Source organism: Labeo rohita, chromosome 11 (assembly GCF_022985175.1).
Source record: "Labeo rohita strain BAU-BD-2019 chromosome 11, IGBB_LRoh.1.0, whole genome shotgun sequence".
NCBI classification, from domain to species: Eukaryota; Metazoa; Chordata; class Actinopteri; order Cypriniformes; family Cyprinidae; genus Labeo; species Labeo rohita.
In genome coordinates, this window is record NC_066879.1 from 11,028,636 (window position 1) to 11,055,951 (window position 27,316).

Here is a 27,316-nt window from a genome sequence, read left to right on the forward strand (position 1 = left end):
GGCTCTGCTCCAGATGTTGCACTTGATCTAGTGTTGGTACAGTGAACATCATGTCCCAGAAGGCTGCTCATGAGCGCCCCCCCATGTGTCATTTAGCCGAACCCCACAGAGGTCCACTACCCCACAGCTTGTGCGTTACGTCACCAAAGTGTGGACTTAGAGGAGGACTTGGCACCTGAGTGCTTAGGACGTTGCATTTTGTTTAATGGTATTGAAATGGACAGATAATAAGTTTGTTGCCAGCTTTGCTTATCTTCTGTGAGTAAAACTAAAACAGATTTAGATTAGATTAATGCAGAAGTGAAAATATCTACCGCTCTAAAGCCAGACTTTAGCCAGAAGCGATGCAAGTACAATACTATAAAAGTAGTCAATTCTATTTGTCTGTACACACTGATCGGTAGAGACACTGCTAACTAGCAGCATTGTTTAGTATTGTGAGAGCAGTAGCTGTTTTTAACGTTAACGGTAGCAGGCTTATTTTCCAGTGAGTAGTGGTGTAACATGACGTTGTTTTGTCACATTGAGTTTTGCCTGCAGCTTTATAGCCAAACAACCAGAGGCTATAGAAAAACAAGTTATCTTAAACTGTCCTCTGAAAGTCTGATTCAATATGTACTGACCATTCATTTGAGCAAACTGTTTACATAATAAAAATACTTTTTTAAAAGAATACCTTGTAACTTAGTTAGATACGGGTTCAGAGCAGCTTCCCAAACACTGTCAGCTTCATATGAGAATGAGAGACTTTCTGACATGTATCAGTACAGTAATTGTCATGTTAGTCTGTAAATGTACTGCATTACTGCACTGGAAATGGGCTAATCTCTCCTAACCTGCCATAAATCTTCATTTATCATTTATAACACATGACTCACTGAATGAAATATGATTCATGCAGCTGTTGTATAATACTTTATTAATGGCATTTGAACAGCTGCCTTATTGTGAAGTCATACTGCAGCGAAAAGAGACAAAGGTATTCGAGTCATTAGTAGCTGTTTGAATCATCATAGTGAAACCTTAACACTGCAAAAACTGTGCCTTTAATTAAACAGTAAGATTTACATTTACTGTGTAGACTTGATAGGTGCTTTTGTTGATAGTGATTTACAGTGCATTTAAGGTGTAGATAACCAGTATGATCACTGGCATTCAGTTCAACTGCTTTTTGACACAAGCAAAATGTGTTTGCGTGCAGCTATTTTATAACGGCAGCTCATCCAAGCAATGCTGTGCATTTTATTAATAATTTCATACTAAATTATCATTATACAAATCAATATAAGTAAGGAATAATTCATGACGGGCTGTTGAATTTGTAGAAAATAATGCAATAATCCGTTGCTAATTCCAAAACGTTATTTTAGACCTAGTAACGATAGCTGAGCCGTTGAGAACAGACTAATGCAGTTAATAATGAAGTTATTAGACAAACAGACAGACAGACCAGTGTTGCCAAGTCTGTGGTTTTCCCGCGGAATTGGGCTACTTTAACACTGTTGCCGCGGGTTGTTTTTCATGTCCGCTGGTTGAAGCAACACCAGTAATGTTACATTTATCCCCTGGAATGCAAACTGTACAAGGGGAACCCTGCCAAAAACATGTTTTTAGGAGCAATTGGGCATTTTTTGTGAAAACCTGGCAACCCTGAGACAGATGTGTGGAGAGAGAGACAGAGAGAAATTAAGTGTGTGAATTAGCCTACCTCTCTAAGTCTGTGCATCTCACAAATGTGTTCGGCAGCAGTGAAACTTTAGTCGGTGTCGTTGTGGGTTTTGGTTATTTTGCTGTTGTAAGACCTTTGAAATAAATGAAATTGTGTGGCGAAGTGATAAGCCAATCAGATTCAAGCATTCAACGGCCCTGTAGTATAAATAACTCTAAAATTTATAATAGTATCTATAGAATACACGCATAAGTAAATGTAACAGATCTCTTGTAGTGCGGCTAACTAAACGTGCAGCTTGATGGACTTAAATTGTGTGAGGAGATGAGTCTTGCGGACCAAATATAGCTTAGACATCATCTTTAATATTTCATGTGTTTTTCAGATCTGTGAGCATGCTTTGACATGTTACATAAGGCAGAGAGCACAGATGAGTCTGCATGGTCAGCCCTTCTGAAGCTCTCCTGCTGTAGAGACGCTGGATCAATATGTTGGTCTTCAGGCGCCCTGTCATGCTTTCTCACCTTATGTGTTCTCACCAATGGAAAACTTTAATAATATTATTGCAGTTTTTCTAGTAGAATAAAAATGACACACTATAACTGAGGTTGAAATGGGAGGAGAATGACTGACAGATGATTAGTGACAAGTCCTGCCCACTTACTAAAACTTTCATTAACCAAAGGGACTCTACTTTTGACTTCGGAATTTGGAGCTGGGTATAAAAAGATATAAAAAAAGCAGTATTTTCACACAGATGTACTGAAATATCATGTCCACAGATACTGTAGAAGTTAGATGGTGCTGTGTTTATTGAAACGCAGATGCATTTTTAAAGAATATATTACTACTGTTCCGCTTCTGTTGATGCGCTAAGTTGCCATGCCACTTCTGAAGTGAGGATTGTTGCGGTTCCTCTGAGTTTTCAAGTCACTTTGACTTGAGGGGGCGTTCCAGTGAAAAGTTCCTACTTCCTGAAGTGTAGTATACTATGAAGCATCCATCTTTACATTATTCCATAGTGGAAACAAGTTTCCATAGTAGGCATGATTATTAAAAAAAGAAATGAAAAAGAATAAATAAATAAATGAAAAGGTAATTGTGTTTTTTTTTAAATCTCATAATTCACTTTTTTTTGTGTCTCACAATAAGTTTATATCTTACTGTTCCTCTAAGAAAAACTCATAATTTTCATAAATAAATAAATAAATATCAGAAGTGTGAGATAAAAAGTTGCAATTGCCTATTGATTCATTTACAGTTTACCTAAAAAAAAAAAAAAAAAAAAAAAAAAAAAAAAAACAGTAGACAGTCTAGTGTATACTACATTTTATACATATGTACTGTATATATGAGATGGTAAATTTGAATATTTTTATGAATTGTACTAGTAATATTTGACATGCAGCTAAAGCAATGTGTACAGTATGAACTACTGTTATGACATGATTATGGTCCTTTGTGTCCATTTTGAAGCTTCAGTCCTCATGCATGTAAGTGAATGGAAAAGAGCAGCTGGCACATTTTTCAAAGCTTCTTTTGTTTTTCACAGAAGAATAAAAGTCATGTGAGTTGATTTTAGAGTAAACTCTTTTAAGCTGTCGATGATTCCCCTGATCAAAGATATTGCAGTGTCACTGCAGTTCATTCGGATGTTGCAGTGGACTGCAATCTGGATAATACTGAAAGTATATTTAATTACTTGTCAAATAGATCATCTGTTCTTTCCATTTACTTTACTGATGACATTCAGTCCATTTCAGTCGTGTTTTAGATGCAGTTCGCGTGTCGAATTGAATTGATTTTTCTGCCAAACCCAAAAGACATTTCGCCCCCACACAACACTGTGAGCGTCCTCCCATGCAGCCCGTATCTGCAAAGCAAAGGTGACATCCTCTGCGGTAGATCAATATGCACCGTCAGCACATAATGGAGCCCCGGGGACTCGCAGCGGTGGATCGCACACGGTGGACCTGGAGACGTGACATCTGAGAGGGCTTTCACTGAGTGCAGCCGCCGGAGGTCCCCTTACAGAGAGACTGACGGCAGCGGGGAGTCATGTGTGTGGCCAGGAAGTGACATGTCATCTGCTCTCTCTGAAACGGAACCCACCCATCGTATTAAAGGGCAGCGCGCCGTTTCTCCGCTCTCAAACCATCATCATCATGATGCTCCTCAGCTCATTCAAGCGTGGGTCTTTACACATTTGCATCCATTTTTTCTTGGTTTTCTAAATACCAACTATTTTAAATTCTGTGGCAGTCCTCGTAGGTTATTCTGGTTAAAAACAGCCACTGTACTTACAATATTTGGTAATACTTTAGCATAGGGATCAATTCTCACTATTATCAGCATATTGGCTGTTTATTACCGTATAAAGCACCTATTCTGCATGACCTTATTTTCCATCCCTAATCCTACCTAATATCTAAATTTAGGAGTTTATTGAGGCAAAAGTCATAGTTAATGGTTTGTTAATAGCGAGAATAGGACCTTAAAGTGAGAACCAATATTTTTAGGAAACACTTTACAGTAAGGTTCATTATTTAACATTAGTTAACATGAGCTAAGAATGAACAACACTTCTACAGCATTAATTTATTAATTTATTTAGTTCATGTTAATTTCAGCACTTACTAATGCATTAATAAAATCATAAGTTGTGTTTAAGTAATGCACTGTGAACCAACATGAACAAACAATGAACAACTGTATTTTTATTAACTAACATTAACAAAGATGAATAAATAGTGTAATAAATGTATTGTTCATTGTTCGCTCATGTTAGTTAATATGTTAATGTTATCAAATGACACCTTATTGCAAAGTTTTACCACTTTTTGTTTAATCTTGACTAATGTTCTTTTTATTTTGTTGTTCATTGCTTATTCGTGTTAGGGAAATCTTTAATTTTAAAAATCAGTATGTTAAAAAATGAACATTAACCATGATAAATAACTGCTGTATTGTTATTTATTATTACACTGATGTTTAAAAGTTTGGGGTCAGGATTAAATTAAATTGATTAAAAGTGACAGTGAAGATATTTATAATGTCACAAAAGAATACTATTTCTATATAACTGTACATTGATTAAAAAAAATGTACCATGTTTTCTAAAAAAAAATATGAAGTAGCAAAACTGTTTTCAACATTAACATTGAAAGTAAACAGAAATATTTATTAAGAAGCAAATCAGCATATTAGAATGATTTCTGAAGGATCGTGTGACATTGACTTGAATAATGATGCTGAAAATGCAGCTTTGATCACAGGAATAAATTACAATTGACATTATATTCACACAGAAAATAGCTGTTTGGAATTGTAATAATATTTCACTGTTTTTACTGTATTTTTGATCAAATAAAGCCTTGGTGAGCAGAAGAAACATCTTTCAAAAACATTAAAACACTTACAAACAGTAGTGTGCAGGTTAGTATTGTTCATTATTTGTTACATACTACATATTTATTGTACAGTATTACTGTAGAATTTTACCATGCTATTATTTGTTGATTCTCAAAATCATAAATTTACATTCTGAAATCAGAATGCAGTAGAACTGGAGGCACATAATTCTCTACAATGTCATTGCATGTGTAGAATTATCATTCATTGTCATCGAAGTTAAGGTTAAGATATGATGAATACAAATGTGATTCTGACATAATTAAGTATGTAAGCATTTATGATTCACACCGGCACCAATCTAAAGCATGTGAAGTAAATGTGACTTTGTCCATATGAACATGCTGTGTGAAATCCTCAGTGAGTCTCCTAGAGCGCTACGGATCAGTGCTGCAGTGTTCCTGGAGTTGGCACACCTTCACATGTTCGGGGCTGTTTTTTACCGGCAGCTCTTTCTCCAGCACTGGCATTGAGAGACAGGATGCATTAAGGTCTTGGCTGCAACAAAGGGCGATCGCTCAAGCCGTGGTTTGCGTGCAGTCATGTGAGAGACGTAGCGTGTAATATCCAGCACTCTCCGCAAAGGCCTGACAACCCCAGAGCGATCCGTGCCGCCATACTTCAAAAGACCCTCTCTCACCATGGACAAAGGAGGACTCTTGGGAAGAAAAGGCTGCGTGGCTCGCAATCTCTTTACCCTTTACACCAAAATGACTTTCAGTGACACCCTTTCATCCACAGCTATTTGTTTCAAAAATAGTCCTGTCTGTAGGGAGATCTTCACATTCACAAGATCACAACACAATTAAAAGTTGCCAAGCAGACAAAGAAAACCTTTTTTTGCAATTTGATGTTGAATTATGTTCATGGAAATACCCAAAGCAGATTTGAAAGACATTTGTGGTAGCGCGCACTTTGTATTGTTAAAAGAATCTATCACCCAAAAATGACAATTCTGTCATCATTTACTTGCCTTCATATTGTCCCAGCACTGTATGACTTTTTATTCTTCTGTGCAAGATAAAAGAAATTGTGAAGATGATTTTTTAAATCTTCTAAATTTCTGTCATGACAACTCTCTGAGAGTTTAGCATGGTAATATATACATGGTAATGTTAATGTGTTTGGTCTTGGCAGAATAAATCTACTACGTGGCTGCTGTGACAGAGCAAGTACGAAGACTTGCTACTGCTAATACATCCTCAGGCATGCTGCTGTGAGCAAAAAATACTGCTGCTGCACATGTAACATACATGAAATAACCCCATATTTAACATACATGAAATCCCCGTAGTAGATCTATACAGGTGGAGCTGGGGAAGGTGAAGGGTTTCTGAAGCGTGCTGCAACTGCTACAGCAAGCACTAGCCAAATATTTGAATATTAAGCAGCTCATCAGCAGCTGATACGAAAAGAAATCAATCAGCTGTATCATGTAAATAGTTTTAATCAGATTAAGTTAGAACCTGATTGGAAAAAGTGTGTGTGTGTCTATTTCTGCACTTTTAAAATAACATGTACAGTGAGTATTTTTTTTTTTTCTTTCAACAGACGAACATGAATCTGCCAAAATTCTGTTACTGTATGTTGGTTGTTGTACCTGTAGCAGTGTTGGGGAAAGATACTTTTAAAAGTAATGCGCTACAATTTTGTGTTACTCCCTAAAAAGTAACTAATTACGTTACTTAGTTACTTTTTACGGAAAGTAATGTGTTACATTTCTTTTGCGCTACTTTTTCAATCTGGGCAGGGCATGCTTGTTTGTTTTAATATAAAAAGTTATTTTTTTGGCAAATGTAAAAGCCCCTTCACACCAAAGCCTCAGGGTGAAGGAAAAGTAAATTCACGTCTTTACAGCAGAATGCAGAAGTTAAAAGTTCAACAATCTTCCAAAAAAAAAAGAACAAAATGTTAGTTTATCTTGAGTCATTTTTGCTTATTAATATGGTTGAATTTGATCATCGAAGGTCAGCAGCAAAGACGTTTATTAACCCCTTAGTGTTCCAACGTTTCACCCGCGGGATATTTTGCATTGAGTTAAATTTGACAGGAATGCTAACAAGTTAATAAATCAGGATTAAATACATAAAGCATATTTGTATTATTTAACATATTTAATAATTGCAGGTTTGCATCATATTCTGAGTTGCAAACTGTTTTTATTAATTTTGAGGAAAACTGAATTGCTGAATTATTCTAGAACTAAAGTAACATCTTACTCCTGATTTCTCTCATAACGGGAACAGGAAAGCTTTCAATCAATAAATGGGGAAAAAAGTAACTGGTATTACTCATCTGAAAAAGTAACTTACTTAAACGTAAGTTACTTTACTAGTTACCTGAACAAAATAATCTGAATATGTAACTCACGTTACTTGTAATGCATTATCACCAACTCTGGTACCTACTGTGGTACACATTTGGTGAAGCAACCATGTCTATGAATTTTTTGAGCTATTTAATTATGACTTGTGTTTCACGGGACTAATACCTTAGTGCTTCACATCACAAATTTAATGCTGTACCGGGTGCGCTACTGAGCACGTTCACTACGTCAGAAAAACAGTTATATGGAGCTGGTTATGCAATATAAAATCGAGATGTATTAGTTTACAAATCATATTCTGTCTGATCATATAGTGTTGTGCAAAGAACCACATGAAAATAAATCTTTATTAACAGATTAATCTGAAAAATAAATAAATAAATAAACCCTTGTTTATTTCAGTTGGAAACTGAATAGTATGAAAGCCTGTTTCTGCCTCTGAATTAAAAATAAATAAATATATAAAAAACGTAGTTGCAGTTTTTTATCTCACAATTCGGACTTTTTTTCTCACAATTGATAGTTTACATCCTTTTTTTCCTCAGAAATGCATTACAAAAACTCGCAATTCTGACTTTTTATCTGAATTTTGAGATATAAACTCACAATTCTTTAAAATAAAGGCAGAATTGTGTGATATAAACGCACAATTGCATGTGAGAATTGCAACTTTATATCTTGCAATTGTGACTTTTTTCTTAGAATGGCGAGTTAAGTCAGAATTGTGAGATATAAACTCACAATTCTGAGAACATATCAGTCTTTACCCCAAAACTGGACTTCATAACTCGCAATTGTGAGTTTATATCTCACAGTTCTAAGAAAAAAAGTCAGAATTGTAAGAAAACAAGTCGCAATAACCTTTTTTTTTTTCTGAAAACAGGCTTCCATAGAATTGCACTGTATGCAAAAGTTGTTAGAGTTGTGCAGAAATGTTTGTAGAGACACATTTTTCAAGTGATCCTGTGTTGCAGTTACAGTCAAGTAAGTTTCAAAAAGGACACCAGTCATGCTAAAAGTAGCATAAATGTTCTTTTTGTGACTCACGCAGTATGTTTCAAGTCTGTATATTCCAAGCTGTTGTATATCAGCATTCATTGTAATTGCATGGCAAGCAGTGGTCGGCACAATTCTTAAAATGTCATTTTTGGGTGAAATATTCCCTCTATGTTCAGGCAGGAAGTGAAAGGAGCAGAATGTTCTAGTTTCTGTATGTTGACAGTGCAGTGTTGAAGAGTTAGCAGTGACGGCTGTGCTCTGTCTGATCCCACACTCCCTTCTCCACTCGTCATTACCGCCATCATTAATGTCTTTCCTCATTTCACATGGTGCAAGGCGCGTCCTCACCATGTCGCCCCTTCTGCAGCTCAGCAGGGAATGATGATGCTCTGGCTTTCTTGAGTAGTTTATTCTACACTGTTACAGTAGGGGGCAGAGCTTTAAAAAGAACCTCTGAAGTTACTATCCAACACTAGACCTCCAACTCAAAATATCACCAAACACAACATAATAATCAAGTCAGTTATACATCCATGTGATGTTTGTCTTATGTGGGGAACATTGTCACTAGCTTGTAAATACTGTATATGCTTGACATCAGCAAAGCTGATGTAACTCCATTATTTAATGATTATTTTTTGGTTGTATTCTTTTTTACAACATTAATATGACTAATAATATTAACATGAATAATATTACACTAATGTAACAAATAAAACACAATTTATATATGTAATATATTTTGTAGGGCTGTCAGTCAATTACCTTTTTTAATCTAATGAATTACATGATGTTTCAATGAAAATAAACTGAAATAAATTTGACTGTGAAAATACCCACAAAAGATTATTTAAAGCTATTTTTGTATTAAATGAGAAAGTATCAAGTAGACATTACAAATTGTAGCTTTAGAAAGAAATATTTTATCTGATTCAGCATAAAATGTATTACACATAAACATTTAGGCTGCAACATAAAATGAAACACACAAGATAAAAGATAATTTGAGAAACATTTTTTTTTGTTCATACACTGAAAGTAATTAACCAAAACAGCTTTGTTACTAGCAGTCTTCAAAATACCTTCTTTTATGTTCCAAAAAAGAAAGGTTTGAAACGACATGAGGGTGAGTAAATGATGACAGAATTTTTTTTTTTTTTGGGTGAACTATCCCTTTAATGTTTTTATTATTATTATTATTATTAATATTATTATTATCTTAATGAAATTATACTCTAAATAAGAAACTAAATCTGCCAGCAGGTGGCGGCAAATGTCTATATGAGTCATTCATTCGATTCGTAAATCGCTCTCTTTATGAATGGGCCTGTGAATCATTGGTTCATGCGATTCGTTCAAAACGCGGATTCATTCAGAAATTAAACTCCACTGTTTTGCTCGAGACGCGCGACAATTCTGCTGTGGCTTCAAAGGTAATATGTTCTCTGCAAAAGATTGTGTTTAAAATACATACACATAATATATAAAATATAACACAATATGAATACTTTTTATTTACTGAACTGTTGTATAAAATGACATTTTAGCTCGTGATAGACAAAATCAACACTCGTTTCATATTTGCTCTTCCTGCCCATGTGATATCATGTGATATGTGATATAAATATGAAACAACAACTCATACAGGAGCATTTTAAATATCTTGAATTTCAGGGCATAACTGCATTTATGGAGATGTTGCCCTGCATCATATTTGTCAACAGTCAACAGTATGAAATATAAGAGGATGTACATGTCTGAGGGCGGGCCCAGCGCATTAACTGCGTTAAAATATTTTAATCGCCTTACTTTTCGTAACTACTTAATTAACGCGTTAAACTGACAGCCCTTATATTTTGATGTTTTTATTTAGATTTAAAAATTATCAACAACATTTCAATATTTTTTTTAAAAAAAGAAAAGCCACAAAGGCAATCTTTCCTATTTCTGTGATTTAAATGCCTGAATGACCCCATGGACTATGAATTACAGAGATTTCAGGCAAGTGCGCTTGATATTGCCTCATTTTGCTCAGCTGTAAAACTGTGGGAGCAATAAAATGTGACAAAATTAGCATTTTGCAATGTTAAACCACTACTCACTGCAAAATGTAGCTTGTTACTATGAGTTACAGTCACATTCATATTACATGCAGTTGAAATAGTGGCACTGCTCAACGCTGCAAAGTGCACAGAAATCATAATGTATCCCATACAGCCTGATTTAACATGTAGAGGTGTCTTTAAACTAAAAATGACATCTTCCTATTCATTTACAACAATTAAATGTGTCTCATTAAATAATTACAGGTCTGCATTAATAATGAAAATGCCTGCACTTCCTTGAATTGCTCTAGTATGTCAACTATTATATTACTCATTTGAGGATGGCTTAGGAAAGAGCAGATACTGAGAAAGAGATACTGGTCACAGACAGGAATCGAAAAGCACAGAGTGCTCTGATAGACCTTAGGCCATGTTCACACAGCAGCAGAATACGGTTGTCAATACCGTATATGAGTCCTTAATACGGTTACGTTCACACACAGTATGGTTAGTTACGGGTGTGACAACCGTATTCTATAACTCACACTCGTAAAATTTCAGGACTCACAACTGCATTCTTGGAACAGTTGCGCTGTGTGAACGGAACAGGAATAGACAACTAGTTGTCCATCACGTCAGATAGTACGAGAGAGCCGTTCTGCCGCACAAACGTGCATCTACAGTGTGCTGCGTTCTTTAATTTGTGGTTTTGGTAACTTACAGTGACGAAGAAATGAGCTGTGTGTCATCTGAAAGTTTTATATTCAGTATCCTCCAGAGATGCTCCCTCCCGTCAGTTGTGTGTTCTGCGCACGGCTCAAATGCTCTGCTCTCCACTTAAATTTAAAAGCTACTGTCGGTTAATAATGATTTGATGGATGAACTCACGGCACGATTGGACTATTGTCATGTCAGAAAGTGGTAATACTTTCAGTTTTACGGATGTCGCCCCTTTGATAATGCTTTGGCCTCTGTTGCTATGGTTATTCTTCATTTCCAGAACAACAATTTACAAATAATGTACTCACCCCCTTGTCATCCAAGATGTTCATGTCTTTCTGTCTTCAGTCGTAAAGAAATTATGGCTTTTGAGGAAAGCCTTTCAGGATTTTTCTGCATATAATGGACTTCATTGGTGCCCTGTATTTGAACTTCCAAAATGTAGTTTAAATACAGCTTCAAAGGGCTCTAAATGATCCCAGCCGAGGAAGAAGGGTCTTATCTAGCGAAACGATATGTCATTGTTTTCGAAAAATAAAAATTTGTATACTTTTTAAACACAAAAGCTTGTGTAGCACAGGCTCTGGGATACACATCCATGGGTCGTTCTTGAACGATTTGTTCATTTTGAACGAATCTTTAACGTGACTCGGGAAGAACGAGTCATCTCGGGGAGTAATTTGTTCAGTCACGCATGCGCAACATCCTATTAGGTTCTGTACTGAATTAGTTCACCTGTTTCGAGTCTTCGGGTTTTTCGAGCTCAAAAAAGGTAGAGTATGTCGAAAAACTCCATGTTATTTTCTCCTACAACTTCAGAATTGTCCAACATCATTGTACCTTTTTGTTTGTAAACAGCGTTTGACTTACTTGCACTTTCTTAGTCTTTGCACGCTCGCTTTGTAAACACTGGGTCTGTGGTTTTGCCTACGTTCGGCATGACCTTTCGACGTGATTCAGTAGCACGTGAATGTGCATCCCAGAGCCTGTGCTGCACAAGCTTTTGTGCTTAAAAAGTATAAAAGATTTTATTTTCCGAAAAAAATGACAGATCGTTTTGCTAGATAAGACCCTTCTTCCTCAGCTGGGATTGTTTAGAGCCCTTTGAAGCTGCATTTAAACTACATTTTGGAAGTTTAAAATCGGGGCACCAGTGAAGTCCATTATATGGAGAAAAATCCTGAACTGCTTTCCTCAAAAAACATAATTTCTTCAAGACATGAACATCTTGGATGACAAGGGGGTGAGTAAATTATTTGTGAATTGTTGTTCTGGAAGTGCGGTGTGAACGGGACATTTCGAGACTCACACCTGTAAGTAAATGCGGTTGTCAATCCCAAAAACTGACAGTGTGAACGTGGCCTATATATAATTGTTTGAAAAGGAATGAAAACAAGGGTTTGAAGGACAGAAGTTCAGCGTGTTCAGTGGACTGTACTATTCAAAAAACAACTAACTAACAACTTTAAGTAGACAATATCTCCATGTAACAGTTTTCAGGCTTTGAAGGTTGATAAAGTCTATTTCTCACAGCTTTTTTTTTTCTTTCTCCTTTCTTTTTGGTTCTGAGCACAATTCAATGCTGTTGATCATGACGAAGTTCTATAGTTGGAAGTATGCTAGTGTGAATAACTTTTTGTCTCATACTTGTTAAGAATCAGTATTTTATGCACGTTCATGTTTTTCAGCTCTAGCACATATGTTTATAAAACTGTACTGTTTCAAATAAAGTAGGGCATTTCATTAATGTACAAAATTCATGTTGTATTGATAATTACATATTAGTTAAACGTGACATTTTATCTTCAGCAGCACATCCTCTGCTCAACATCCAGATTTTTTTGTCATATTTGCCGTCTCTCATTAAACGTTATTGCTTTTTCAAAAGAACATATATAGACTAATTATATTATGGAAGCCACTAGTAACAAATACTGTAATTAATACACATAGTGAGCTATGCTCAGCCATTTCAACATTTTATAAATTAGAAGCAAACTGTTGTTTGATTACCAGCTAATCAAGGCAGCTTTTGGATGTTCTGAATGCAGTTTTATGTGTGAGCTCAGTAATATATTTAGCTGTGTGATTAGGCTCATGTACAGGTTTATGTTCAGTCATCGATTGTCACATTAGAAGCTGTTAGTTCGTGGGATTCACAAGCACAGTGTAGAAGAATCTCCCTGTACTATTATTACAAATAATGGAAATAAAACAGTCTTGATAAGACAACTTTTGGTTCATAGGCAAGTCTCTAGGGACAAGACTCACACTGCTTTGAAAGTTTAGACAACTTCCTAAAGGTCTGAAGTTTCAGCTTGTAACTTGTTTTATGCCGTGTTTACATTTTGAGCACATCATTTGTCTTTGTCAGTCTTTCCTCTACTTTCATAAATCAAAATGCAATTAGACTCAGAGTGCAGGTGCTCTTTGGGATGGGTTTGTCACCTCATTTACAGTGATAGCATCTTGTGGTGATAGTAATATCTCCTTGAAAGCATTGTTGAAATATTGCACATGGAGTTGTAGTCCTGTTGGGTAGTCTGTTCAAATTATGCGCAATGTTGTTTCACAGCAATGATGTGAGAGGATCTGTCAGAGCATCCAGATAGGAGCAGCTGCACATGTATTATTACCTGTAGTAACCTTCTGGAGGACTTCATTATGCCTCCTTGAGAGCCGTTACGTTAATGATCATTGGCACAGCTGGTGGATCTGATGTTGGGAACAGGAGTGGATATTGATTAGTCCTGAAGGCCCATGGAATGCAGGCCCATCCCATACGGGGCCAGTTGTTCCCACCATAATTTCAGCAAGAAACATGTCCTGCTTGGCAAAATCACAGCCCAACGATTCGTAAGGATTTGTCAGCATGGCAAGGTTTCACTAATAAATGTTTGGACAGAAATGAGCATGGAAAAACACGAGGTTGGGGGGTGAGCACCCACATCAAGCTGAGTGTTCTGACAGATAGTTACATGTTAATTTGTTCCTGACAAAGACACTCTCAGAGAAAAAAATGCAAATGTTTCTCTTTAGAAATGGTATTGATTGTCTGTCCCAGCTGTTTAGTCTTTCAGATAGATTCAGTCAATATCTGTATGTCTCCTGATGAATTATGGTTGTGTCAGGTTGATTTAAGTTAGCTTTTTTTTGTGTTAGCTTTCCAAACCAACCATATATAGCTGGTCTACAGCTGGTTTGGGAAGCTACAACAAGGAGTAATTAAATAAATGTACCTTCATATATCAGATTATGCTTTTTAATTGTGCAGAAGGAGCATAAAATATGTCAGTTAGGGTGACGTTAAACTGTACTCCATTTTGGGTCTTGAAGAGATGATAGAGAGGCTAAAATAATTTATTTAGAAGAGCGCATATGATCATATAGCCTCAGCTCGCTCTGCTGTAAAGCTGTCAGAACAACAACGTGATTCAAAATGCAGTGATGTAGTGTTTTGTCACGCTACACCGTTTTGAAGTTGGAAACAGTAGCTTGTTAGTGGAAAAGTGACACTATTTTGAAAACCACTAAGCTACTGTTACACTGCTGAAAAATGTAGCAGGTAGCGTCACTACCTTCAAATACTTACTCCCCAACAATGCTGCAGTTTGCAATGCATTTAACAACTTTTTGTGGCTTTGTGTGATTTCAGATACCAAAAGTGATAAATTGCCCTACAGGAGTCCATAAGCGTTAGTCAGCTGGTGCTCTATGCAGCACAAATGCATTAGCATGGATGAATTATATAATCCTTCACCATCGCTAGCTCCCCTCCAGCTAACCTTGCTGCAGTGTGGGATGCATTGCCCGCATTTCTTGATAGCGTCAAGCCCTTTGATGCGCACCGCAGTCTCGTTCAGATCACACGAGTGGTGTAAACACTCACATGTCCCTTCAGTATTTACATGGCTCTGTATTTAGTGAGAGAGCGATCAAAGCACAGCATGCCGTAGCTATGCATGTGACGGTGGCTGCCATATGACGAGGAGAATCACAGGAATAGATGGACACCCCCCACCTCTATGTGCAAGCGAAACGCAGATGTGTTGACGACACAATGCCGCGTGCCGTGCTTTCCTAGCGCCTCTCTCACTTTTGTGCTGCTCGCACCTCTGAGAAACACTCATGCTTATCTCTCCCTCTCTCTCTCTCCCTCCCTCCCCTTCTGTCCTCCGCTCTCTCTCTCTCCCTCTGTGTCTCTCTCTGTCTCTGAAGGAGTAATGGAGCGGATCACCATGTAGACAGCAGCCGACGGGAAGCAGGTAGAATGGGAAACCACGTATGGAGAGCCGCTGGTCTGCAGCCGTGGTGAGTGTAGACGTCCTCAGGACCTCAGCCGGGATCTCGCGGATGGCTGACGCGTCCCCGCTTGCGTAAAGCCGAGGAGCCTCTCTTCAATTGCAGACAGCGGACAGGATCTGTTTTTTTTTCATCCTCCTCTCTTACCTTCTGTTCTCTCCTGCATTGCTCTCGTTTTTTTAGACACCTGTTCTCCAGCCACACCAGGGACTCCTTCTCTGCCCGTGTGGCGTTTTCTCAGTTTTTCTTATCCGCTTTCAAGAAAAGCTACCAAGCAATACTCAGCCACCATGGGGGACATGACAAATAGCGATTTTTACACCAAGAACCAAAGAAATGACAGCAACCATGCGGGAGGATTTGGATGCTCGCTCATGGAGCTGCGTTCCCTCATGGAGCTCAGAGGAACGGAGGCAGTGGTCAAAATTCAGGAGGACTATGGAGGTGTCGAGGGACTGTGCCAGAGGCTGAAAACCTCGCCGACAGAGGGTGAGTGTGCGCTGTCTCATGCCGTCACACGCGCTGAACACAATCATCCTGCATAAACTCGCTTGCATACAGTGGCACTCTTTCAAATGATAATCATTTCCATTCCTGTATGCTGTGAGATTTCTCAGACAGGTTCTTCCCCCCTCAAACCTGCTGCTGATGCTGGTTGGCTGTCTTGCGGAGTTATTAACTAGGATGTGTCTCCCAGGCAACAGCGCAAGGGTCAAACTAAATTTGCTACTTTGTACAGCGATAGTGTTGCTGGGTAGAAGAAGGCATGCATGTATACAATTTTAATTACAAATCATTTCTCTACACTGACTGCAGGATCTGTTCTAGAGCATTTTCTTGCATTGAAAATCAGTCACATCAGCTTCAGTGCGGAAAGGAGCTTGCTCGCATCCATTGGAAAAATGGTGTGATTGGCGTCTTCATTGTGTCATGATTTGTTATGGTCTGACAGTGGTGTCTCTGTGCTATCCAACCCATGCACCATTTGAGCTTCTATTAGATGCGCTGACATTTAAAACACGTAGCTGTGTGCGATATAGGCGAGTAGACAGCTTGTTATAAATGTAATGGATTTCCAATACGCAACCATATTGTGAATCCAAGAGCTGGAATCCTTCTTTAGATTAAAACAAAATAACAATTCATATAAACTGACCTTCTCACCCATGACAGCACTAAAGCACTAGACTGATGGATCTGTCAGCCCTGGAGGACAGCATAATCTTGACTTCTCTGCAAACTATGTGTTTGGTGTGAGTGTTAGGAACATGTTTAGGAGCAGGCTGTTGCTCTGCTCTGCTCTGCTGGAGTGACTTGTGCTGACACCCCAAGTGTGACATGATAATGAAGACAAATGGTCACATCTAGTCTTGTTAATAAGCTGAGCAGTTATGCGTTCTCTCTCAGGACGCAGTCACCACTACCCAGCAATGACCATTTAGCACTATCATACACCATCATCTAAGATTCCTTCTTCTGTTTTTCTCTAGTTCAGCTCAACCTATGTGGTGGTATCATAAAAAGGTGCTTAAGAAAGGCTTAAACCACTCACAGACATACTCTCCTCAAATCTAAAAATGGCATTTACATATCTACATCTTTACAGTGAACCAGAGGAAACCTAAAAGCAAGAATTTGTAAAACCCTGTACTTGTATCCCAGTTTTATGACCTATTCAATCATTTCAAGAAAGGCATGCCGTTTTAGAAAAGCCAGGACATACCAGCTTAAGCTGGTGCAAGTTAACCAAATCCCCACCAACTGATCTACCACCCCTAACAAAGTTGACATCAGGCTGGTAATTCTTCTGGTCAACCCTCTGGACCAGCTGTCCAGTTTTGACCACCTGGAAACCATGCAAAAGTATCTAGCTGTAGCTGGATTTTCCTGCAGGGTGGGAGGCATCCAAACAGTGAACACGCTCCAGACACTAATGTGTAACTTTATCCCTCTTCGATTTCTTCAAGCTCTTCAATCAATACTTGTGCCTTTAATCTATGCTTACCTTACTCATACTACAATCAATGATAAACCAGGGCTGATGGTCAGTTTGTGTCTACCGAATAAAGAAATTGCTCAGTAAGGACAACACAGATCTTCCTGGATCCTCCTGGATGCTACGGCACATTATGTAGATATTATTGAGCCGCTAGAGCGCCCACTTTTCTCAAAGTTGTGGGTGTTGGCCACTCTCTCAGAGAGAGTTCCTGGCAGATGGGAGCTGAGCGAGATATGGAGGAGCCTGGCGACCTCCCAAAAAAGAGAAAGCATCTCCTTTAAGTCAGTTTGCTTCAGATAATGCTGCCGCTAGTGCCTGTAGTCAGGACGGATGCCACACACCATCTGAAAGCCCGCAGCTCGAGGTGCAGGTAACAAGAATTAATAAGAACTAGGGAAATCTATGAAGGACAGAGGAAGGGTTCCTATTTTTTGCACGGTACAATGAGCAGGAACAAATGACTAAGTCTCTGTGTTCAGAAACAGGGAAAGACACTTCTGTCGTCGCTGCAACCACGGTAAACAATTTGCTGTGGAGTTGGGCTAGGGAATGACAATGCGAAGCAGCTATTGTATGCTAATGGTCTCAGCGTGCTGTGCCCTAGCACCAGCTGCAAGCCGGCCAGAAGTGTCTGTTCGCTCACCGCGACTGTCCTCCCCCATGCCTTCCTCTGTTCTCATTTCTATTTCAGTCTGATGGCCCATCTCACTTCGACGCAGTGCACATCCTTACCCGAATTAGCCTGTTTAAAAGTAACCAACACTTAGACTGTCTCGCTAATCTCGCCGCTCACGTTTCGCACATCCTGATGTGTCTCCTGACTAATTCATAATGAAATGAGAGGTAAAATATCTCCTGAGCCTGACCCAGTGCAACTGAGGGGTATTAAAGGCACAGATGTGAGATTTTTAACCTTGGCGCTTAATAGCGCTCTCGCATTTAACGCAAATGCTTCTGCTGCTGAGGAGAAAACGTTAAATGCGGCTAATAGCCAATTTTTACAGCAATTAAAATGGAAAGAAACAGAAGGGCTGTGAATATTGGGAACGAGGCACTCCATGTAATCCGATGCCGCATTTAAACTGTAAGAGGCACTGAAGGTCAAAGCAAGCTGGCAAAACATCCAGAGCCAAGCTGCAAACACAACATGACCACAGCTCACACAATGATCATCATTGGGCCAGCTCCACTTATCGGAGCCACCGTTTTACCTGACCGATCCCTGGCGATGCTTTGACATTGCGCTGAAGGACCCAGTTCTGGAGCAATGACAACGGCTGTTGGCTAGCGGATCACATAGCTACTTAAACACTGTCCCACCTTAGCTAGGCTGTGCCCTCCTCCCATGCCCTTGATCAGCACGCTAATCTAGTCCGCCGGTCCGTGTTCTCATTCCCCTCTGACAAACCTATTTAGTCTTGGGTCCCAGCAGGAATTGCTCAGAAGGAGTACAATCTCCTCTAATAAGGACAGTAGTGCTGCCCTGATTCCAACAGCCATTCTTAAAAGGAGAAAGCATTTCCCTCAGAGGACAGATTATAAATAAGAGACCAGGCCACATTTCTCCTCTTCTGAGAGACAGATGCTCCTGAATGGATGACCTTGGTGGGTAGTTTGAGTCGTTGATGTTGGCACAGAAAAGTACGTAACGCGTGTAACATGATCAGGGGCTTTAGAGTGATCTAAAAAGGGGTGGAGACTCAACGCAAACCTCATTAGCCTGGCTCATGATTATTAAGTAGTAACGTCAATCAGCGCTACGCGTGTTAGGATTGCTGATTACGTTTCACACATTCATTTGTTCGACTCCTGATGCAGCTGGTTGGAGTTGCATCAGCTGGTCTTAATTTTGCCAATTTTATTATTATGCAAATAATTAACATGTACTCTTTCTTAGTGATACTCTCTTGGTTAATTGTCAGCAAAGTTTGATTTGTAGTTTTCACAAAAGCCTTGGAGCTGTCATAAGACTTTTAACAGCTCCAGGGCCTTGGTGAAAATACATACCTCTGCATTTTTGTGTCCCTACTCATGGACATTTGGATTGAGCCAGTGCATTATGGGTGTTTTTTGGTAGGGTAACAGCCTTTTCTCTGTTTTCTCTAGTCATGTAGCACTGATCTAAATTCTCATTTTATATGGCAATATTTTTCACTTTGCACTGCAGCCATGGAAAACAAAGCTCTTATATTATGAATTATAATAATTATTACCCCCAAAAAGTTGGGACATGTTTATAATGTTTGAGGCATCCCTGAATGATACACACAACCTACCGGGCTCGGTCAAGGTGCGTTCAGGGTCACGTAAATGTACGGTTCTTTGTCAGACGTGTGCTTGAAAGGGTCGGGCTGCTCTAAATGACACTGGCAATGGGCAGGTGTGCTTCCCCTTGTGAAACGTGACAGCTGACTCTCGCGATCGGTCACCGAATCGCACATTGGGCCTCCTCATCCGTCATGTCTGATGTCTGCCTAACACCGTTAACCAGAGCCAAGTTACTTGCTGATGTGTTGCTTTTTCATTTTGTCACTGTCTTGCTCGCCCTTTTGACCTGTACATCTATTTTTGCACCTGTGTGTGCATCCTGTAGCATGTGGCTTGATGCTGTGTCATCCATTCCCTGTCGTGACTTTGAGCTTAGGTGTTGGCACATTTCAGCAAAGTGAGCGATGTAGATGAGCACATTCTGGATTGTTTTCAGGGTGACCGCATTGACACATGCAGAAAAAGAGGAAACAGATTTTTGAATTTCACTTATAGACAGAAATAACCAAATCAAGCTAAATATTGTTTCTTTTTCTACTTCTCCAGGAAAAAGTATCTAAACACCTTTCACACTAAATAACATTTACTGACAAGAACAAGCGAAAAACTGTTTTTCATAGGGGTAAAAAAAATTACAGCTCCTAATTAACACAGTTTTGCTTGTCAATTAAATTTAGCTTGGTTTATGAACTTTTAGATGTTGCAGTAGAGAACAAGACAAATACTGATGATACTGATGAAGAAAGTGATTTGTCCACTTTGCAGTCACACAAACAGAATCATAGTGTTTAATATGTACATCACTGAATGCATAACTAAATTTTTTTACAATCTGAGTCACCTTGGTGTGATTGTGCTTCTTTTATTAAATCTTTCACTCTGAATAATTGTAAGATTTCAGACTAGTGACCTTTACTGTATGACATCAAGTGGAGTAAAATTAGACAGTATCGATTAATCAGTTATCTTTTTTAATCTAAAATTTAACTTGGTTCTGCTTTTGTTTGTAAACATCAAATCTGATGCAATTTTACCTTTACTTTACCTTTCCTAGTTACCTTTAAGAGACATTTTTGCCTGATTTAAAAGTGTTTGTGTAAATGAATCAATTTGGGTTGATTGCTAAATAATGCAGCTAAATGCTGCTTTTGATTATTTTAATAAAACCAGTTAATCTAGATGTTACAATTTTTAGGTTACCTTTATTCCAGTGCAGATGATCTTCCTATTCAGTTGTTGTCCAAACAAGCACAATTATTCTTTAACAACCTTGTCTTATAGAGACAATTTGTTCCCTGTTTTCCCCCCTAATTTAATATCCTGTTTCACTGGAGGAAACAGGATGAAAGTAAAATGGGTGAATACTGTTTGGTGTGGACTTGTGCACATGATTCATGGAATCAATTTCCTCAGAGCCACGGATAAACGGCTCTAATTCAGATGTATATGAAGTACCCACGTATATAACGTTAAATATAAGGAACGAAATATGAATAGGAAAACAGAAATCTATTAGGTTTCCAGGATGTAGTGCAGTGGCTTCACTATGACTTACACTATGACTTAATTTAGCCATGCTACCCTGCATATTAACATGATTGGGATGACCTTTACATTGGGTTTTAAAGGTAATGAGCATGAGATGTTGCTTAGCTATTGTTAATAAGCAAGATTACAGTAAGCCACATGCTATGTAAAATGTGCCTGTGCTCATCAATGACTCAAACTGAAAATCAAGCTAGTCGTGAAACAGAGTTCCTTTGTTCTGACAGCGCTGACAGCAGTAATGCTACATAGCACAGGGAAAGTTTTTAAAATGCTTTTCTATAGGCTAATTTCTCATATGTTTTTCATGAGTTTGGGGCTCCTGTGCATGTTAATTGGCAGCTTTGTGTTGGAGATTCATCTGAGCCCGGCATCAGAAACCTGACACTGACATCCCAGCTGAGAGAGAGAGGATGGTCACCAACACTCGGCCTAAACGCACACACACACTGTACCGCTGCCCACGGCTGCTGCGCTATCATTACTCCACACAGGAAGTATGTGAGCGTGGGTTTGAAGATCCATAAGCCTGTTCTTCAGGGGCGCTGGTGGATTGGGGGTGTTCACGTATAAAGAACAGACATTTCCTTACATCCACAGGATTCTAGTCTGAACAGGAAAAGCCCTTGTCAAAAACACGACTCCACCAGCACAATGTCTAATTAAGTTGCCCTCAAACAGCAAGCCGCCATGTTAACCACAGCATCATGACAGATGTTCAAGATTTATAATGAAGTCCCATGCTGAAATCTCACCGTCTATGTCCACCTACCTCTACAGAACAAGCTAAATTTACGTACTTTTGTAAATCACCTTGTCAGCTCAAACCTTTTTTATTTGTAAGTCACCTTGAAATCGCCAAAGCAGGATTGTATAAGGACAGGGGCATAATGTAGGGCCTTATGATTTCCACGATGCGGTAAATGTGGACGGAATTGAGGAATCCATTTTTTAGACAAATAAATTAAAAGTAGGTCAGTACACTTAAATCAAAACGCGATATGGACTAATGTCCATAAATACTAAATACTATTTAAATGTGAATTCTGCATGTTTTGTGTGATTGAATAACGCAGACGCACGGTTTCGTAAACTACGCACATACCCTAGCTTGCAAGCTCGCTCGCAATATTTTCAGCCTCTGCTGCCTCAAAATGAACACATGAACACATGAACACATAAACGTAATCTCTACAACTGCTTTGAGAGTCACTTCATGAACATTTTATCGTTTCTTTCAAGAAAAAAACTATTGTCTTATCATATACAAACAGAAATCGAAGTCTTCACAGCAACCTGTCATAATCAAAGTTAGGTTTAACTTGAAGAAACTGTGATAGAAACTATATTACTTAATGTAATGATAGTACAGCTACTAACAATAAAATTATTAAACCATTAGTTTTTAAGGAACATTTGGCAGAAAAATTATTTACCAGTTTATTTATCAGAAAAAAGGAAATACACAACACAGTATTTCAGTATTTCTAAATAAAATAATACTAAATATATTTAAAATAATAAAAACATATTTTATAGGGCCATAAAAATTTAATTTTGGTTAAACTGCTAAAAATTGCTGTTAAATTTGGTTTGTTTCATGATTTCAGTTAATTAGACATGTTTTTCATTATTATTTTTGTTTTAATTTAACCACTGAAACAGTTTAGAAAAAAAAAAACTGAATTTGGAAAAAAATAAAACAGATTTCATAGGGTCTTAATAACAGTAGTGCATATTAATATATTATATTACTGCTCATTAATCACGTCATACCCTATTATATAAGCTATATTAAACTGTATATAAAAAAGAAAAAAAAAAATCTATAGAAAATAGAAAAGGTACTGACAATTTACTGGACATTATTCTTTAAGATCACAAGCAAATAATTAAGAAAATTAAGAATAATTAAGAAAATTCCTATATATTAACAATACATTGAGGCCTATTTTTTATGGATGTTTATTACAGTTTATAAAGCCCTATTCGGATGGGACTAGTTTTCTAAACTAAGTTTGAGTTTCGATTCTTATCAACCGATGTCTGCGATTTTCATGTACCAGTTTGGATGGGACTAACATCTCCATGTTAAAGGAGAAGTCTACTTCCAGAGCAAAGATTTACAGATAATGTACTCGCCCCCTTGTCATCCAAGATGTTCATGTCTTTCTTTCTTCAGTCGTAAAGAAATTATGTTTTTTTTGAGGAAAACAATGCAGTTTAAATGCAGCTTTTTTTTGTTTGTTTGTATGTTTATCCAGCCCTAGCGTATTTTTTTGTTTTTAAACACTGCGCTGTCATCCTGTAGGTTCATGATTAAACATGAAAATGTAAACAAAAAATAAAAGCAATTAAATGTGTTATTCTGATTAAAATATGAAAATTAAAATGACGGGTAATATTAGATTATGACGGAATATGTCCCTGTCCTTCAAAATGATGGACAAAGTTAAAGTCTAGCGCAACCTCTGGGCTTAAGATATGAAAGGTTGTGCTATATTCTGAACATTTTGTCAAAGCAGACTGCACTGTAAGTGCCTTATTACATTTACGAAAACAGTTGCTGCATAATGATGTTGATGCAAATATTGATAAAACATTACACATAAGCATTTTGTATATTAAACTGATTGGCATCATCCTTCCACTAGTAGATCTAGTGATATCATGTAAACTGTAATAATCTTAATAGGGCATGTGTTTATGTTGTTCATGTACTACTGTCCTTGACTTAGTGTTTAATATGATACTATTGTTTTATTTGTAATAGTCTGTCAAACAAATGACTGATTTTAAAGAGTTACTGTAACACAGGGGTGCCCAGACTCTGTCCTGGAGGGTCCTGCAGTGTTTAGCTCCAACCCCAGTTAAACACATCTGAACCAGCTAATCAATCTCTTACTAGGCATACTAGAAACTTCCCTCCAGGACCGAGTTTGGGCACTGCTGTAACATAACATTCTGACCATGTAGCCAAGAAGTTTGGAATAAATACTCGTTCAAACAGTGATAAGGTAGTGTGATACAGTATATTTGAGCCTCAAATCAATTAAAGCAGAAAAGACTGTTTAGCTGAGACACAATGTTTGTCAGGTTTGATAAAGCTCGGTCATCACTTCATGGAAATTTAAAGAGTGTTGGGTCAGAAAATTAATTTAGCATATTTGTTTAGAAAAGGGATGCAGTGGGTGATGATTTCTGCCTGTAGGGCAGAATATGTTTCTGTTTAGAACATTTTAAGAAAGATCCTTGACCTGGTGGGAAAATAACCATAACATACACCCACTGAAGTCAAAACTGTTACATAGAGCTGCCAGATTATGTTCATTTAATGTACTGAAGAAATCTGTGAGTGGTTCTTTAAGTTAAACAAGTCTACTTGTCTGGTCACAGCACTTTCTATATTATTTTAGTAGTAAAGAATCCAGAGTTGTCACAAAATGTGACTCAGCAGTGAACTATATACACCTCTACAACATAGAAATATTGATTCAGCAAAATGCCATGGAAACTAGTTCTGGACAAAACGCTGCAAGCAAAGAACTGTTTTATCTCTTATATCTGGCAGAGACCGAGGAAACCCTAGAAAATATTAAAGGGATAGCTCACCCAAAAGTGAAAACCAATAAGACCTTTGTTCATCTTTGAAACACAAATTAAGATATTTTTGATTAAAATCCAAAAGCTTTCTGTTCTTACATAAACAGCAATACAACTGAAATGTTCCCAAACCCAGAAACGTAGTAAGGACATCTGTAAAATAGTTCATGTAACATCAGTGGTTCTTCTTCTCCTGGAGCCCAGGTAAGACGCCTCTGACGTTGTCTGTGGTTCAGGAGTGGCTTAACAAGAGGAATACGACAACTGTAGCCAAAATTCCTTGACATGTCTGTGTGTGGTGGCTTTTGATGCCTTGACCCCAGCCTCAGTCCATTCCTTGTGAAGTTCACCCAAATTCTTGAATCAATTTTGCTTGACAAGCCTCTCAAGGCTGCGGTTCTCTCGGTTGGTTGTGCATCCTTTTCTTCCACACTTTTTCCTTCCACTCTTTCTGTTAGCATGCTTGGATACTCTGTGAACAGTCAGCTTCTTTGGCAATGAATATTTGTGGCTTACCCTCCTTGTGAAGGGTGTCAATGATTGTCTTCTGGACAACTGTCAGATCATCAGTCTTTCCCATGATTGTGTAGCCTAGTGAACCAAACTGAGAGACCATTTTGAAGGCTCAGGGAACCTTTGCAGGTGTTTTGAGTTGATTAGCTGATTGGCATGTCACCATATTAATAATAATCTTTTTAACCTTCAGAAATACCGTGTTGTGTATTTACATATTTTTTTCTGGTAATTAAATTCTGGTAAATAATTTTTCTAGTAAATACTCTTTAAAAAATAATTATAATTTTATTATTAGCAGTAGCACTATCATTACATTAAGTAATATTATTCTGTCACGGTTTCTTCAAGTTAAACCAAACTTTTATTTTGACAGGTTGCTGTGAAGAACTTCAGTTTTTATGATTGGATTCCACGATTAAACAATACAAAAATATATTTAAATGATTATAGAACAATTACCATTACCATTTCATTGGCACAAGCCATATTCCCCCAGTCAGTCATCAGTTAGCTAGTTGATTTAAGAGATATACAGGCCACTAAAAGCACAATTAGCATGGGAGTCTAGAATGAGATACTATTTTTTTCATGTTTAAAATAATAATCATGTCTTTGTCCATATTTTGGCAACTGAACTGATATCAATTTCAGTTAATTTGTCACTGATGAAGTGGGAATTCAGTGTGGAAAGCAGCTTTCCGTACAAACTTTACACAGCGTATAATGCATTTGAATACTGTTATGCTGTCCACTTATTCATTTAGGGTTTGCTTTTTGGTTTAGCAGACTTGTCAGACCTGTCAGGCTTGTCTATTCCTTAAAGCCCCATTTTCATTTGTGTACAAATAAGTATGGCATTTAGCCATTCAGCTGTTCTATTGATTGAGAATTTATTTTGCAGTCCCACAGTGACATACAGATATGCATAAATGCAGGTGTTCTCATGTATTATCATCTGCATGTGCTGCAGTGCCCAGTCAATACCCACAGTGCTTAATGTGTAGGGTTTCCATGGTGATCTATTTTTATCCACAGTGAAAAAGCTAGGCATTAAAATATGTGATATTGTTGGCCCTCTCGCTCCCTCTCTGTTTTAAAAGGGTAATTTTTGAATATCATATCAAGCGTATAAGCATATGCAAATATCTCCACTGAAAACGTATCAAGATTCCAACATAGTTTGAGCTGCAGCTGTATAAATAGCGTGGATCAGATTGTCTGCGAGGGAGCTAGCGTTCACACAAAGTGCAAAAATCAATCTTTCATCATTTTTAAGCACTTATTCCCCGCTCTCCGTCTATATTCGTCCCAAAAATACAACGTTGCGTGATGAGTGTGTATGTGTCCTGGTTTTACACCCTAATTAATATGATATTCAGTGGTCTCATAAGTCCCCAGAGCGTGCCGATTCACACTTGTTCAGTGAGTAATGAGGTCAACTCCACTTCTGCAGTTTGCGCATCACTTCTTTATTCTTCGCTCTGTAGTTTGCTCTTTATCTTAATGCGGATTCCATTATTTCACACACTCATCTAAATACGCGGTGAGCTTTAAAATGCACAGTCTTTAGATATACAGGCGATGAACTGATTGTAGACAAAAACCAGCATATACACTACATTCTCATAGTGTACTGAAGTGAGATGTGCTTTGTGTGACAAACATTTGATATTTGGTGAACTTCTTCCCTTCCCTTGTGAAAAAATATGTGACTTATTGTGGAAATTAATATACACTGAATGTAATGCTATTTACGCTTACATAAAAATGTGTTATAGTTTACATTTATATTACATGCAAGTGGCTGAACTTAAAGAGTTCACCCAAAAATGAAAATTCAGTCATTAATTACTCACTCTCATATCATTCCAAAGCTGTAAGACCTTCGTTTATTTTCAGAACACAAACTAAGA

At 37.8% G+C, this 27,316-nt stretch overlaps 1 protein-coding gene across 11 annotated transcripts in view; it reads left to right on the forward strand.

Annotated features, from left to right (window-relative positions):
* The window catches only part of atp2b2 (ATPase plasma membrane Ca2+ transporting 2), a 177,100-nt gene that overhangs the window by 81,058 nt on the left and 68,726 nt on the right, over window positions 1-27,316 (forward strand). For all 11 annotated transcript variants that reach the window (XR_007828723.1, XM_051122857.1, XM_051122852.1 and 8 more), the window contains exon 2: window positions 15,389-15,961. Coding sequence is in view for 10 of the 11 variants with exons in the window: in XM_051122857.1 (XP_050978814.1) it covers window positions 15,763-15,961 (199 nt within the window). In the remaining variant the exon portion in view is untranslated. The remainder of the gene's footprint in view (window positions 1-15,388; window positions 15,962-27,316) is intronic.